Genomic DNA, 17,538 nt, shown 5'->3' on the forward strand with positions numbered 1-17,538 from the left:
GTTGTTTGTTGGCTTCTTACGACGAATAAACTCTCCCGTTGCTATGTGCGTGGGTTTGTGAAATAACTTCATTCTGATTGAGAGAAGACAAATTTTTGTTATTGTCTTGTCAAAATAGGAACAAAATCCCTTTTCTATAGTAATCTATGGGAGATTTCAGGACAGTTTTTTTGCCAACCAGGGGAGCACCATACCGGCCTATGGATGACAGCTGTGCTATGACTTTTCTAAGTCACAGCAGAGGTGTCATCCATAGGCCGGTCGATTTGTTACCTTGTTCATTGGTCTATGCCAAACGGTGCAGGTGAGATTATAATAGTGATGCTTTCTTCACAGGCACCACTAATAATAATAATAATATGTATCAGTAGGTTGGATAGTAGAGCAGGACGCGTTCTGTGACGAATTGTAATACTCGGGGATAGGGACATGATCGTAAAAGTGCTGCTTGCATTATCAAACACCGCTAAGTCAATTTACTATGCAAGGACTATGGTAATTTTTTATTAGGGTCCACATAATTGTAACCCTGTCATAAGTCACTTAGTATTTGAACAAAACATTTGAAGACACACCAAGATTGCAAACATTGCCATTTTAATGACCAAGTTATTAATGTTTAGTTTTAATCAACTGAACAAATAAGTGAAGTATATATATAGATAAAAAAAAAGAATATTACAAGCATTTCTTCAATCTTCATCACACAGGGACCTGTCTATGGATGTACACTGCCTCCCCATCAGTGCCACATACTAAGCACTGCTCAAGCACATCAAGACTGTTAACAGACAGTGTTTGGCCGGGCAGCATGTGAGTCGCTTCCAGACGACTTTTGCTGGAGTCTCCAGCCAGCCAGGCGTTGACCACAGACTCGTTCTCTCCTGGCTGCGATATGGCACTTTGCGAGATGACTCTGCTGTTCCAGCCCCCTGAAACAATAAAACACCAGACAGAAAAATACATGATGTTAAAAATACAATGAGAATGAAACAGAGAGACAAGTCAGTGCTATGATCCTAAATCTATTTAAAAGAGCATTATTGTATAATTACTAAACATGCAGCTTAGGGTTGTGCCGATGGACGGTGATGGCTGACCAACATCACGATGTAGAGCCACCATCGTGATGCCACGCCCCCTTTTGCGAGTCTTGCTAGTGTGACTCACTAATCCTAGTCTCTTCTATAGTTAACCTAAAAACTTTGCAGGGATTGCTCTGTAAATTAAATTGAGAATATAACTAATGCATATATGCTATTTTAAATACTGTAGTATATGCCGGAGACGTGACGTGTTTGTCTGTGAAAATACCGTGTCAGGCAGGCTACACAAATATTGATCTTGACATTGTTAGCTTGTTGTCTTTTTTTTTTACATGTCTTACACTGTACATTTAGATTAAAATATGTTATGTTGTAGGCTACAAGAAAATAGCCTTTATTAATGAATTATTAGTAGTTGTAGTGTCTCAGAAAATCTTGCTCATTGTCACATAGCTCTTGTATACACTGAAGCGGCAGTTTAAGATAAACCCAGACCAGCGAACGTCAAATAACTTTTGTCTGGTTAATACTTTTAAAGAAAAATTTCCTTGGCCATAAATCCATAATGTCAAATCAAATGAAAGAAACAAGGTGAATATGAATAACACACATTTATTAAAACATAGAAGAACAAGAAAACGGAACAACACTCAGACCGAAACTCGGCATTAACATTTCACTTATAATTAGCAGCACAATTAACTTCAGCACAGGCTACAAAATAAATTATGTTATTGAAATATTGTAAAGTGGTCATATGAACTACACAAATGAACGTTTAAAAAATAATATGCAAAATCGAATAGCTCCGCAACGGATGGCGAAAAATGCGTAAAGAAGTCTAATATCTTTCACCATAGACCATGTTTAAATTTCGATGTTTCTGGCCAGAAATACCAACATATTCACTTTATCTGGTTTTAATAAGCTGCGGATTGGAGTAACTACACTACCCGCTGTGCTGAAGACCCGCTCTGATGGAGTACTGGTAGCACACAGATATTTCCGTGCTAATCTTGCCATGAACGGAAACCTTTTGTCGTTCGTTTTCCACCAGTCAGCCGGTCCTCTTCCCCATCAATGGCCATTTCCTGAAGGCACATGGTCATTTCTGCCTCGACCTTTTGCTCATCAGTGAGCGTGTCTGTGGCTGCTCTCTTCGCAAGAAGGCTGCCCAAAGACGACTTTTTTTTTCTTAGGCGCAATATATTAAAAAGCCCGGATGAGTAGGCTACTAATTAGTTGGGCTAGTAAAATTATATAACCCCCCCCCCCACGATATCATCGGCCATCGCGATGTTTTACTGTCAACATCGTCAACTGCCAATTTAGGGGACATCGCCCAACCCTAATGCAGCTTTTATGACCATCCCTTAACCCTCATACGTTGTCATTTTTGACCGAAATTTTCCCCCCTCATTTAATAAAAATGGTTTCCTTTACAAGAGGGGAAAGTACAAGATTAGGTGACTAAGTGGTCATAAAAAATACCTTTGGTATTCGCAACCAAAATTGACAGATGATTGAAAATAAATGGGAAAGACCTAAAAAGAGCATTTTTTTTTTTTATCTGTCAAATACGAATCAATAAATCAGCCACAATGCAGGGAAAAAAACTGACAGAAATGAAGAGGTGAGATTCTAAAACATCCTCAGTGCAAAACATACACCCACTTAGAGCTATTCTTTATTTATTTTTATATTTGTCCAAAAATAAATAAATAAATCAGTCACACACTCATAAATGAAGGGGTGAGACGATAACAAACTCACAATTCAGAACACACAGGCACAGGGTATCAATAAGTGGAGCTTTACATTCATCTTTTGGTCATTGTTAGAATTACAAATCATCTGTTGTTTTCCAGCTGATGACAGCAATCTCTCTCTCTCACACACTCACGTGCACATTTGCAAAATACATTTTTACTATAGAAAGTTCGAAATTGCAGAATGTTTATTCTGATTCTTCTGTTTTATGCTCTAATTGAATTTTCAGGATTTAGCGGAACATTTCTGTTATTTGATGTCCCTTTTCTTGACATTATTATACATTTACTTTGAGCTATAAAATTTTAATATTTTAAATCAATTATTGGTAGAAAAAGGCTTATTCTGTGTCCTCTTTGTAACACCATGGTCAGGTTTGATTGCAATCACAATGACATTAACCACAAAAACTGACATTTCAAATCAATTTTAAAATGCTAAACTTTGACAAATAATAGTATTATCAAATAATAAGACAAATAACAAAAGAACAAATAATAGATTTCCAAATTCATATCTTGTGATAAAATATAAAATTTATATCATACAGCAAACAATGCAATTGCCCGATTAGCCGAAACAGCATTTAAAATGTAAATAAAACTTGCCTATTAGGACATATTTCAAATGTCAATACTTTGAATCCTGTCTGGACACAGTCCCACTAGTAAAATATGTACGTTTATATAAAATAGCATGTCAGCTAATGAAAACTAAATTACTTACTCGTCCGAAACTGTATCCTCTGCTGGATCAAGTCTCTCTTCAAAATACAAATGTTCATCTGAGTCCCGCTCTTATTCTGAGGAAAATGTTAACTCTTCCTTAATATCCAGGAGTTTACAAATACGCAGAAAAGTTGAGTTGTGTTTACCTCAAATCTCGCAGTCGGGGGTGTTTACCATTTGCCTTGATCGTCTCAGCACATTAGCGTATAAATGGCACGCTCTGCTGGTGGGTGGGATCACATTACCTATAATGAAGCTGAGCTAGGAAAACCGTACATCACTTTGTTTCATACAGGTAACATTGCAGGAGAATATTTGTTTTAAATTTGAATTATTTTATTTATAAGTAGACATTTTAAGCTTTCTTTAGTCATATGTTTCATGTTTGTGTGATAAGTGTTCGCGGAGTTTCAGTTAATTTTTGTGACGTGTTTCTGAAATATGCTCGTGAACACACAGACTGCTGACAGCTCACCCTTTTTATTTTACAAAAGCACAAGGTTTTGTTGTTATTGTGAGTGTACACATATAAAAGTAGACCCTTTATAGTTTCTAATGATGTCTTACACTTATCTGTATACCCAAAAATGATGGAGTATTTTAAGTTGTTTCCGCTGTAATGATGAAAATATCCAGCAGGACGCGCCGCGCCGGCGTCGACCCCAGAGGGTTAAAAACACATTTTAATTTACTTCAAGGAGTAAATGGTGCCACTTTGTACCGGAGTTTCAAACTGACTCCTGTGTTCCATTCACACACAGAATTAGAATTTAGGGGATTCCCGATTATCTGTGCTGCAAGTATCATGTTTTTGTATGTGAAGTGTTCTTACGCTGTAGGAGTGAGCTCATGTCTGATCCTGAAGTCGTCTCCCAGTGTAGCAGAGATCCATCCTCCGAGCAGGTGAACAAGTGATTGGGGTTTGAAGGATGAAAGTGTACTTCCCACACTACAGTGAAAACAGCAGTAAGTAAAAACTTTTGAAATATCACATGGCGGAGTGATATAGATACAAAATACAACCATGTTTATGTTCCTAATGTTAATCCAGTAAAACTTTACAATAAGGTTCCATTAGTTAACATGAACTAACAATTAACAATACTTGTACAACATTTATTAATCTTGGTTAAATGTTCATTTCAACGCATAGTAATACATTTTTTAAATCAAAAGTTGTATTTGTTAACATCAGTTAATGCACTCTGAACTAACATAAATTAAAAATGAACAATTGTATTTTTATTAACAACATTAACAGAGATGAATAAATGCTGTCTAAATATATATATATATATATATATATATATATTTGTTCATTGTTAGTTCATGATACCTAATGCATTAACTAATTTTAAAGAAACTTTTGTAAAGTGTTCCTGTTAATCTTTGTGACAAAAAAAAGAAATTACTCAATTTGTTAAATTCCTATTTTCAGAAGTGGTATAATCGGTGTGGGTGAGAAACAAGTCCTATTTTACAATAAATTCTCCTCCATGCCCCGTAGGTGGCGATATGCAAAAATAATGAAAATTGGCAAAAACAGAATTAGTAGTTGTTAAAGTGGAGATTTATAGTAAAAAAAAAAAACTAAAAAAAAAAAGGACATAAATATTGAGCTGTTTCTTATCATATCACACTTATATTCTGAAGATATAGATTTAACCACTGGAGTTGTATAGATTACTTTTTGAGCTTAAAATTTTGGACCCTTTTGACTTTGGACCTACAGAGCTGAAATATTCTTTTAAAAATCTTTGTTTGTGTTCTGCAGAAGAAAGAAAGTCATACACATCTAGGATGGCATGACAGTGAGTAAATTATGAGAAAATTTGCATTTTTGGGTGAACTGTCCCTTTAATTTATCAAATTAAAAAAAGCAGGGTCTAAAAGTGGTTACTACAGTGTATACCTCCAGTCCAAGACTAAGCAAACACTGAGTTCATACATGAATAAAAATGGAAAAAGCAAGTCTCACTTTCTGCAGAATGGGCCTCTATTAGAGAGAAGGGCATGTTGCCCTGTCTCACATCCCAGATGCACAGCATCCCATCCTGCCCTCCTGTGGCCACGATGTGCTGCTGGTTTGGGTGTTTATCCACACAGTGTAAGGGCACTCGATCTCCAGTGCTGCGTGACAGTGAAGTATTAGAGACCACCTTAAAGCTGATGCAGGTAATATTTTTCAATGAGCATGTTTACATGTGCAACAATACGCTGATAACTCCCAAAAATAAGTTTTTAAAAATTCGACAAGGCAAGAAAACCGCTGTGGCGAGCAGGGCAGGGCAATGTCTGGGCAGAGCGAGGCCAGGAAGATAAGTAGTAATTGAGGTCCACCTGTGTGCCACACCGGTCTCGCGTTCCAGTGAGGGGTGACGGGAGTATTTAAGGAGAGAAAGATGCACAAAGTTGTCTGTCTGTGTGCCATTGTGTGCTGAAAAGAAATATGTGTTGTAGTGTTTAATGTATACTTAAAAGGGCCACATTAGTGTCTTGACATGTTTATCAAGTCGGTCCCAGCTTCCTCCTTGCCCATCTTGTGAACTTTGTTACATCCGCACTTACATGACATTTGAAATAATCAGGTTATTCGTTTCTTTTGACATCAAACCGTGAAGAGGCATGCGCACAACACATGCACACGTTCGATAAGCCGATAAGAACGTACAGTGATAAAGGAACGCTGTTTAATGGATTTACATAACCACACATTCCGTTGGCTTATTAAGCGTAATCGGTGTAAGAACATGCATGTAAACGCACTCATTGTAAAATTCTCTTGCATATCCCAGATTAATATGCAGAGTCAACTCTAAATAAGCCATTTTAGGTTGATTTCCCTGTGGCTCTATTAAAACATGGCTATGCTCTACTAGAGTTTTCCAGAATATGTTAAAAAAAAAAAAAAACGTGATTAATTTCGCTCTTCTGTTTGGCAACATTAGTAGTGCAGAAATTACAAGTCCAAGGGGGTCTTGATTGTTATGAAAAGAATGTCTCTATGCAAAACAATCTTAACTGTTAACAATCTAGGCTTTATTTTCTTTACATGAAATGTAATTTCTTTCTTTTGATTTTGGAGTGAAATATTATTATGATTATATACTGATTATTAGGGCGGGGAATTGGAGTTTTCCCATTATGATTTGAATCTGATTCACAAGCTCTCGATTCGATTACTCTGGAATTAGCTGGTTTTCTGTATTAATTGGTCAAAAAATTTGATCTTCATCGAAGTATATACAAACACAAAGCACACAAAACACAATTCTAATCTTTTTTGTCCTTACTGAACACATCCCATTAAACATTCACAGTGCTGTGGAAAAAGGAAGTGAACCCTTGGATTTAATAACTGGTCAACCCTCTTTTGGCAGCACTAATATCAACCAAGCCTTTCCTGTAGATGCGGATTAGACCTGCACAACGTTGAGAGACATTTTGGACCATTCTTCCCAAAGCTGTGTTCACAATTCCAGCGACTTTGTCGCTGTAGGTCGCCAGTGGGCATTCTCACTACTGGTTGCCTAGTAACGTTTATAAATTACATTCACGGATGCCATTCCATTGCTGTTGACAGCGAATCAGTTTTCTTGCCGCTAAAAACAAACATTTTGGAGGGAAAAGACTAAATATAAATGTCACGAGTCAAACTAAACTTTTACCCTCAACATGCAATGAAAGGCTCTTAGTGCTTGAACTTGAATCACTGCTGAGTGAACTCCGATAATTTACCAGCCAGCAGCGAATCACAGAAATTTGTAGTCGCATTGCAGGACATTTGGTTGCATATGCGAGTAGAGGGTAGCGCTTGCACAGAGAAAATATTAATCTCAGCATTTTTTAAAGAATCGATATCATTCAAATCAATTAATCCAAAAATCTATTTAACCTGTCCAAATGATTAAAGTTTGAATTTGAATAATAATGCTGATATAGAGAGAGTGATTCATACAGAGAGAGAATTTGAGCAGGACTGTCTCTCTGCTGCCTGAAGTCCCACATCTTCAGCTGGCCGATGGAGTTTACAGTGAGAACTTCAGTCGCCCTCACAAATGTCACGCCATGGATCGTACTGCTGTCTGCATTCTCTGTTGAACCCCAATAACAAAGTCAACACACTGAGCACATCACATTATATACACAAAAATATAAGATTTGATTTCTGTTTGTGAGATGAAGTATTCTGGGTTCAATACAAGTTAAGATCAATCGACAGTATTAGTGGTACAATGTTGACAACCCAATAGATTTATTTTGACTTGTTCCTCCTTTGAAAAAAGCAAAATTCTGGGTTACAGTGAGGCACTTACAACGTAAGTAAATGGGGCTGTAAACGTTAAAATATTCACTGTTTTTGTGTATAGCCACAAGTCAGAAACAATATGCATGTTAACATGATTTTACATCACATTCACACCATAAACCCTAAAACGCCAGTAAAAACGATTATTAAAACCATTTTACATCTCAAATATACACAAGGTTTAACAGGAGAATTGATGTAAATTAATGTTTTTGTATAAATTAATAAGCTTCAGATTTCTGTATTTAAAACCTCCAAAAATTGGCCCCATTCACTGTCTAAATCTAACCTCGATTTCTGCTTTTTTTTTATATAAAATAATTAATTTTGTGGTAATCAACATTATGCCACAAATGCTGTCGATTGAGCTAAACTTGTATTGAACCTGGAATATTCCTTCAATAATTAATGCAGAGGTTTAAAGGGATAGTTCACCCAAACATGACAATTCCACCATAATTTACTGACTCATGTTTAAAAACGTGTATGACTTTCTTCTGTGGAACAAAAGAAAGGATCATGAAAGTATCACTAAAGCAGTCCTATATTCAAAGTCTTCCGATATAGTAAAATTATAACTTTGTGTGACAGCTCAAAATGTATGTGATTATTCACTGATCATTTTCACCTCCATCACAGTTTCATGCAGCATATTTGATTATAGATAAAACTGAAATCAAAATTGACAGGATTCCAACACTTTGACAAATTAATATCCAGTAATTTTCCATGACCATTTCATGACTTTTTCAGTTGTTCATGATTAGAGCTGTGGATAAGTAGAAAAACCTATAGACATGTCTATGACTTTAACATTTATTAATTTTCTAGTCCTGATATTCTCACTTATAAAATTTAGGAACCATGATTTTTAAGCTGTGGCAGATGGGAAGATTTTTTTATAAATAATTACTTACATTTCTGTCTGTTCCTCACACAGAAATTGTACCAGGGCTCCAGACTGCAAGCCTGGTTCCTGCCGTTGCAACTCAATTTTGTTAGAGGGATTGCACTGGTTCGACTACAAACTCTCAGTTTTCTGTTTCTTATGAGAATTGGACTAAGAATTCTCTATATACTATTGAGAAATATACAGCACTATCTGCTACCCAGACCAAAAGCAGGTGTGTTTACACATGGACCGGTCTGTGCAGATCATTATCCCCTTCCCCACCAGCAGTCCCGGTACTTTACCCTAAGTAACTTTCCAGATGAGAACTCTTATGAGGAATGGAACACCGAAGGAGAATTTTCCCCTCTTGCATTCGCACTCACAAAAGTCAACCCCTTTTCTAGTGATCTTGTTTGCACGTGTGATTCCATTGCAACAATAAAATTACTAACACCGACGGAAGACGCCAGGATCGGAGCTTAGGCTGCATCTGTAGACGTAGGCAGCTGCCTAATCGGTTAATGGTTTAACCAACAGTTTTTGAATGAATAAATAAAACTAGTCTCTGAACAGTTTGAAAAGCACATTATTTTCATCCTCCATATCAATTAGAAAAGCACATTATTTTCATCCTCCTTATACAGCCTCCAAAGGCAGCATTTTCTAGTTTTCGGAGGCAGCCTGTGTCTACAGCTTGCAGTTCACACTTGGCATGTGAGGCATGCATGCTGTCACATGATAAGATGCACAGATTGATGGTCTCAAAAGTGGAGGCAACTGAGACTTGTCCTCCGCCACCCGGATTGAGGAGAGTAACCGCACCAACACGAGGACCTACTAAGTAGCGGGAATTGGGCATTCCAAATTGGGAGAAAAAGGGGATAATAAAATCAAATTAAAAAAGTGTCTAACATAAACAGTGTTGCAACAACAAGTTAAAAGTGAGGTGTGGGTGGCTGAACCCATTTGACCCAATCTCTGTTGCAAACCCCTATGAAAAGTTTAAAAACGGTATAAAAGACCCAACGTTGTAATCAGCGCTGTCAAAGAAAAGAGAAAACCAAGTGTGCCACGCAATAGAAATCTTTTTAATCCACACATCACCACTCTTACATTAATTTACAATGGATTTACTGTAATAACTGAGGTTATACAATTAATTTCTGTTACAACTATGTCAGTTTCAAAATTTGTATATTTCATTTATCATTTCTAGTGAGAAGTCATGCATGGTTTAACCTATGGTTACCATGATCTTATTACAAATACTACTGTTAAACTATAGATACTATGGAAGAACTATGGTACATTCATAATTATTATGGACCAAGCTATCAGTTTTCTTTCTGTGTGAAATCTGTTCTAATGCTTTTTATTTGAAGAGATGACTGTACTTCATCAGTAGGAGTTCCAACTTAAGACACACTGTAAGAATTAGTGGTCGACCGATATATCGTAGAGGCCGGTAAATCAACCGAAGTAATTGTGAAAAGAAAATTGTGCTCAATAATGTCATACAATGGCAGTTTATGGTGACTACCTCTGCAAGCTTTAAAAGCACACAAAAGTATAATTCAGAAGTCTAATAAATTATTCCATGAGACTCATGTCTTGTTCTGAAGGAATACAATAAGGTTTGGTGAGAAATAAACCAAAATCTAATGTATCATTTAGTGAAAATCTTCAATGACCATTGGTCTCCAATATAACTACATATTTTGATGTACGCAAATCCATAATATTGATTTCTGTTTTTTATGATTGTTCATTGTAAAAGATACAACCATGCTTCATTTCCCTGATCGTTTATGTATGTATGTATATATAAGTTCTGCAATAAAAAAAAAAAGTTGTGCAACTCTCTAGATATATATATATCATCAAGTCGATAACCACGCATCAAATGACTATGTTTCATTTAGAGTAGAGGTGCTTATTGATGTTTTAGGAGAGCTGTAAGCCGGTATGAATGTCGAAGCACATCCTGGATTGTTAAACTCTGCAAAACGTACCCTGCATATTCAAAATCTGTGCGAGTCAGAGTGTGCTAAGGTGGGAAGTCCATCTGCTTCCGATAAGTACTATTGAGCTCTTAACCAATGAAGGACCGCCTCCCTCATTTCCATGTTGCACACAGAAAAGTAAAAATAAATACATGTATAAATAAATAAATATATAATGGGAATATATAAATATGGAAATAAATATATGTGGGAATAAATAAATATAAAAAATAAATTAACACATAAATAATACATTAAAAGTTAAAAAGAATAAAAATAAAGTTAAAAATAAATATAGAAAATAATAAAGGAATAAAGTCATACAATAATACATTTAATTAAAAACTAATTATATTTGTTTTATCAAGACATTTATTCCTTTATTTATTTTTATTTTTTTATTACATTTATTTATTTATTATTTATGCAGGTTTGGGCCTCCATACTACAACAGTTAGTTTATGCTTGTTTAAAAAAAAAAAATAGCACAGAAACTAATCATTTTTTCACTGGTGCTACTGTATGTAGAACATGTTGGCACCGGTGCCACTGCTCTCATATGTTAGTCTGGTGCCCTGTATACGGCTTCATAAGACTTGGAATATACCTTTACTTTACTTCAATTATACTTTCATGGTGCTTTTTGTCATTTTTGGGCTTGACAGCCACTGGTTGCAATCCACTTTAACAGTATAGAACATTTTTGAGCACTTCTGACATTCTTTAAAGGTGCATTCGATCCTCATTAAAAAACAAAGTTGAACTCCTAAAAGACATGAATTGTAATTTTGCAATATAGTAAATCATGATCACTCCAGTCATATCAATAACATTATAAAAGCCGTTTTATTCTACATGGAGAGGGTCTGCCATGTTATGATCACATGACCAGCCGAATACTACTCGCTTAATGTCAGTAACTGTCCTATTATTGGACACTTTCACTCATTGATTAAAGTAATCATGACTGACTGTGAATACTACATTGCTACAATGACATCTGAAACTGAAAAATATTGATTTTAAATTATGATGCATCCAAGCTGCTAGGTGTGTGTGTGTGTGTGTGTGTGTGTGTGTGTGTGTGTGTGTGTGTGTGTGTGTGTGTGTGTGTAAGTCCAAGATGACACAAAAAATTATTAATTACTGAGTGCACCTTTAAAGCATAAGCCTTTAGTGTTGAAAGGAAGAAAGTCATACACATTTTTTTTTTCAAGTCAAGTTTTGACTTGAAAAAAATAGCACGAGGGTGACAGAATTGTCATTTTTGTTCAATTAAACCTTTCAGTCAGTTTTTTTATGCATCAAAATAATTAAATAGTTTATATATTGTACTATTGTCTGTACAACAAAGAAAGCTATATAACACTTACCAATAACTCTGCTAACTTCAGCCTGATCTGCCTTGTAAAGAATAATACGACCGTCCTCCCCCACGGACACAATTTCAGGACTACTGCACACTACTGCTGTGCAAGGTGCATTATCACAAGAATACTTATGAGCTCTCTCCCACACATGAGCTAATGACAAAGCCTAAAAACCACAGACACCATCATCAATACAATGTATATATATATATATATATATATATATATAAAAATCACTTCATCAGAAGAACTTGAAATTTCTGTGATGATCAGAGGTTGCACTATTTTGTTACACAATGATTCATTAATGAATAAAGCTGCCTAAATTAATGCATTACCATAGACTTAATTAAATCATACAATTGCAAGTAAATTTTTTGTAGTGCTGTTAATGCATTTATTCAGTTTGCCATTAGTGTTTTAATATCAAATCTAATTGTGATTGCAATACTTGGAATTAATCAACAATTATGATTTTTGCCGTGCACATTGAAATCGATCAGATAGATGCAGTCACCATTAAACAAAAACTAACCTGACAGTCAGACTGAAGTTTATAGATGGTCACAGCCCCACTTGATGATGCAGAAACAAGCCTGCAGTGATCTAGAAACTACAAAAATAAATGAAACTGTTAGCAAATTATTTAATTATTCAAACTGATCCAAAAATTATACATCTCATTAATTGGGTGGGTCATTCTCTGTATGTGTTTTCGATCCCAAGTGTTATTTGTCACTATACGTTAAGGAATAGTCTTCCAAAAATCTGTCATAATAAGTTTGGCTTAATTTGAAAGAATATCCTGGTCTGTTTTTTCAAAGCAACGGCAGTTCATAGAGTCTCACTTAAAGTTGCATTCAGTCATTTTTTTCCTCAAAACTTGAACTCCAAAACAAATTAATTGGAATTTTGCAATATAGGAAATCAAGATCACTCACATTAAACTGAAGATTCCAGTCATATCAGCAACATTACAAAAGCTGATTATTCTACAAGGAGAGGGTCCGCACATGGAGGCTGTTGTGTTATGATCACATGACCAGCCGAATACTACTCGCTTAATCTTAGTAACCACCCTGTTATTAGACACTTTCACATGTGGATTAAAGTAATTATGGCTGTCTGTGAATAATACATTTTTACAATGACATCTGAAACTGAAAACTATAGATTTTATAAGAGGCTGCATCCATACCGCTAGGTGTCAGCGTAATTCCAAGATCACACAAAGGCAAAAGTTACTGTATGCACCTTTTTTTTCACGTTTCATAAAACTTGTAAATGCCACATAAAATATTCGTTTGTCTTCATCAGAAGAAAGTCAAACATCTAGGACGGCATGCACGGTGTAAAGGAAGAGAGAATTATCATTTTTTTGGTGAACTATCCCTTTTAACAAAAAGTTAGGGAACCACCTGGTTAGACAACTCACCTGTAGATCCATTACATCCCCAACGTGCTGAAACTCACACAGTAACTGAGGATCTTCATCAAACTCTCCATCCATCTGTGACACTCCATGATCCTCCACCGACCACACCGACACTCTGTTATTCTGAAAACACAATGAATGAATATTAATAAAGAAATCACCCTGACCATGAACGCTTACTACCGAAAACACAATAAATGCCACAATAAATAATGAACTATCACTCTGATGATGATATAAATGAAAGTGAAGAGCTATTGCCTCGTTGTCCCATGATCCTGTCGCGAACACTTCAGGTTGTTGTAATGAAGCCGCAGAAACGGGCCTCCAGCGCGTCTTACTGATTTTCTGTGATATGTATTTGGCATTGATGCTCTCCATTGAGTCTCACAGTTGTCGTGTTGTGTTCTGTGTTGTTGTTCAAGTTTAGTATGCTTCACATGCTCCGTTGCTCTATGGTATCACAGATAGCTATGCCAAAGCCTTTCTATCAAATTTCACATGAAGCTTAGCAAGGCAACGCATAATGCCTCGGTACACTGGCGAGGTGCAAGAGGCCGTTTTTCTGAATTAATGTCTGGGGGTAACGCTTTAGTACGCTGAATAAACTGCTTTTGTAAAGAAACAGCTCATCATTTAATGAATTTACCGTCTGTTCGCTAATCTTCTATATGTTTTACACTTAAAAATCAATTTGGAATTAACTATGTGTTGAGTTTCCTAAGATACAATTACAGTGTTGCGACAAATAGGTGTATGTTTACGGCTCTTTATATTCATTTGTATTGTATCCGCAAACAGTGACTTGCTGTCGTAAAACACTAGTTGACTGTTACGCTCTCTCCTATGGTAAAAGCGCGGAAGTTCTCGACGACATAGAAGATCTCTGGCTATGCTTAGCGCTGTATCCCGCCAGACGTGTACGGCGGCCTCAAAAGATCAAAACAAAAAATTAAACGCATTTTAGTTAAGTTGAAAAGTATTATGAACTATTTACTATACAGCTAATGTATAACCAGGGTTGGGAGGGTTACTTTTTAAATGTATTCCACTACAGAATATATGCTGTAAAATGTAATTTGTAACATATTTTGTTAGATTACTCAAGGTCAGTAAAGTATTCTAAAAACTTTGGATTACTTCTTCAGCACTGGTAGACTTTTTCACTTATTTTGAGTATAAAAACTCTGCCAGTACAGTAAGACAAAATACACATGTTAAAAATGCATTCTCTGAAAAACCTAAATATCATATGCAGTGTTGTTTCTAAAACAAGATAAATCAAATTGATCTTGTTTTAAGGATTTTTAGATATTTTTACAGGAAAACAATAAAAAAAAAAATTAGCATCAAGAATCAGATTTTTGCCCTAATATCACTTACTAGATAAAAATAAATTATGATCAAACATACAAATATGATCGTGCCTGGTAACATGTGCATGTAAAATGGATAGAAATAGCATTTTAACTTAGCGTAAAGCTGACAATTAACACAAGGCTTATTTCTATTTCTTCTGCTCCAAACTTACTTCACTGACTGCTCGTAAGAATGTTACACATCATAAGATGAAACACATCATGTGTTTCATCTGCGGTGAAACATCATGTTTCACCGCAGTTCAAATGCACTTGGGATCGCATTATTTATATGTATAATTCTATTACTCCCCAACACTGTATAACTGATAACTATAAATTAAAGTTAAAAAAAATATATATATATATATATATATATATATATATATATATATATATATATATATATATATATATATATATTAATAAATAAATAAATAATATTGGGTGATTCTCACAAAACTGTTCAAGAAAATATCCTAGTCCTATTTAACTCCAAAATCAAATTAAAATCAAATTATATTGCATATAGAAAATGAAGCAGATTTTTAGCGCCACTAAGTTTTTTTTTTTTACATTGTGATATTATTTTAGTGATTAACAGTTATGCACATTTTCCTCTCCAAATTTTCCTCTCCAAAAAAAAAAAAGATGGTAATTATGATATTCTCACATTTACATAACATTTACATTTACTCATTTAGCAGATGCTTTTATCCAAAGTGACTTACAAATGAGGAATATAGCAAGCAATTTTTCATACAAAGTTCAGCAACATCTATAGTGTTACTGCAAAGCTCTCAAGGTGGCTGGAGTATTATAGGTGCCAGTGCAGAAGAAAGAGTATTTTTTATTTATTTATATATAATTTTGTGTACAGTAAGTGCAAGTTAAGTTCAGTATTAAGTACAATTAGTGTGTATTGGTGAAGTGCTCATGTAACAGATGAGTTTTCAGCTGGTTCTTGAATGTTGAGATGGTATCAGCAGATCGTGTGGATTGGAAGCTCATTCCACCATAGTGGAAAAGAGAAAGATTGTGAAATAGACTTTGAGCCTCTTTGTGGTGGGACCACCAAACTCCACTCGTTCATAGATCTCAGAGAGCGAATTGGAGCATAGACCTGGAGAATTTAACTGAAGTAAGAGGGTGCGGTTCCATTGGCTGTCCTGAAGGCCAGAGTCAAAGCCTTGAATTTGATGCAAGCAGCTACAGGTAGCCAGTGAAGTGAAATCAAGAGTGGGGTGACCTGAGCTCTTTTTGGCTGATTGAAGACCAGATGGGCTGCTGTATTCTGGACCATCTGTAGAGGCCAGCCAGCAAAACATTACAGTAGTCCAGTCTTGAAATCACCAGAGCTTGGGCTGATTTTCCTGATGTTCTAGAGCATGAATCTGAAAGGCCAGGCAGTTGATGAGATGTGGGTGGTAAAATTAAGCTGATTATCTACTACCACCCCCAGGTTCTGAGCTGTTCTGGTTTGAGTTAGTGTAGTTGAACCAAGATGAATAGTGAGGTTGTGATCAACAGAAGGGTTGGCTGGGATCATGAGGAGTTCTGTCAAGGCAAGGTTGAGCTGAAGGTAGTGTTTCTTCATGCTGGTCAAAATGTCCAAGAGGCAGGTAGAGATACGAGCTGAGACAGTAGGGTCATCAGGATGGAACGACAGGTAGGGCTGCTTGTCATCTGCATAGCAGTAGAAAAAGCCATATGCCTCAATGATCGTCTGAGTGATGTTGTGTATATTGAGAAGAGGAGGGGTCCAAGCACTGATCCTTGATGAACACCAGTGGTCAGATGGTGTGATATGGACACCTCTCCTCTCCAGGAGACCTTGAAAGATCTGCCTACGAGAAATGATTCAACCCATCCAAGCACAGTACCAGTGATGCCCAGGTCAGAGATGGTGATTAGGAGGATCTTGTGGTTCACTGTGTCGAAAGCAGCAGACAAGCCAAGGAGGATGAGGACGGATGATTTAAAGTTAGCTCTTGCCAGTCGGAGGGCTTCAGCTACTGACAAGAGGGCAGTCTCTGTTGAGTGTCCTTTTTTGAAGCCAGACAGAGGCCTGTTGAGTAGGTTGTTCTGTGTGAGAATAGCAGACAACTGGTTGAATACTGTCATATTCCCTGTTGTCTTTGGTTTTTGTACATTTATGTTGAAATTCTTGTTTAGTTCTTGTTAGTTTTGTAGTCCTTTGTAGTTCTATTCCTTGATTGGTTCTCCCTGATTATTTCTCATTCCCTGATTGTTTCCCCAGGTGTTCCTCGTTCCCTTGTTTGTTCCCTTGTATATAAGCCCTTGTTTTCCCCAGATAGTTTGTCAGTTCTCGCATGTTTTGTTATGTGCTGTGCTAGGATCCCTGTGTTTTTCTTTATTCTGAGTGTTCTTGTTTATTTTAATAAAGCTGCACTTAGATCCTCATTCTTTGCCTGCCTTGTCACAAATATGACCATCTCAATAGTTTTATTCAGGAAACGTATGAGAGAGACTGGTCTGTAGTTGTCAACTACTGTCGGGTTATGTGTTGGTTTTTTGAGCAGTGGGGTTACTCAAGCCTGCTGTAAGGTATTGGGAAATGTTCCTGTTGTGAGAGATGTGTTGATAATGTGTGTGAGTGCGGGTAA

General features: G+C 36.2%; 1 protein-coding gene across 1 annotated transcript; it reads right to left on the minus strand.

Annotated features, from left to right (window-relative positions):
• Positions 1 to 237: 237 nt before the first annotated feature.
• On the minus strand, positions 238 to 14,051 carry nup43 (nucleoporin 43). The gene is made up of 8 exons (XM_052095246.1): positions 13,815 to 14,051; positions 13,554 to 13,676; positions 12,654 to 12,731; positions 12,122 to 12,284; positions 7,503 to 7,638; positions 5,523 to 5,674; positions 4,377 to 4,493; positions 238 to 932 (listed from the first exon to the last, which is right to left on the minus strand). Exons 1-8 carry the CDS (start codon positions 13,932 to 13,934, stop codon positions 703 to 705), a joined length of 1,119 nt encoding a protein of 372 aa, XP_051951206.1. The 5' UTR covers positions 13,935 to 14,051; the 3' UTR covers positions 238 to 702.
• Positions 14,052 to 17,538: the final 3,487 nt, after the last annotated feature.

This window comes from Xyrauchen texanus, chromosome 28 (assembly GCF_025860055.1).
Source record: "Xyrauchen texanus isolate HMW12.3.18 chromosome 28, RBS_HiC_50CHRs, whole genome shotgun sequence".
NCBI lineage: Eukaryota > Metazoa > Chordata > Actinopteri > Cypriniformes > Catostomidae > Xyrauchen > Xyrauchen texanus.

Coding starts and splice junctions, on each gene's coding strand:
- nup43 (XM_052095246.1), bottom strand. CDS start 13,934: ATGGAGAGCATCAATGCCAAATACATATCACAGAAAATCAGTAAGACG. Junction 7,639..12,121: donor TGAAGTTAGCAGAGTTATTG/GTAAGTGTTATA, acceptor GGGGTTCAACAG/AGAATGCAGACAGCAGTACG. Junction 4,494..5,522: donor AGAGGCCCATTCTGCAGAAA/GTGAGACTTGCT, acceptor TTTTCACTGTAG/TGTGGGAAGTACACTTTCAT.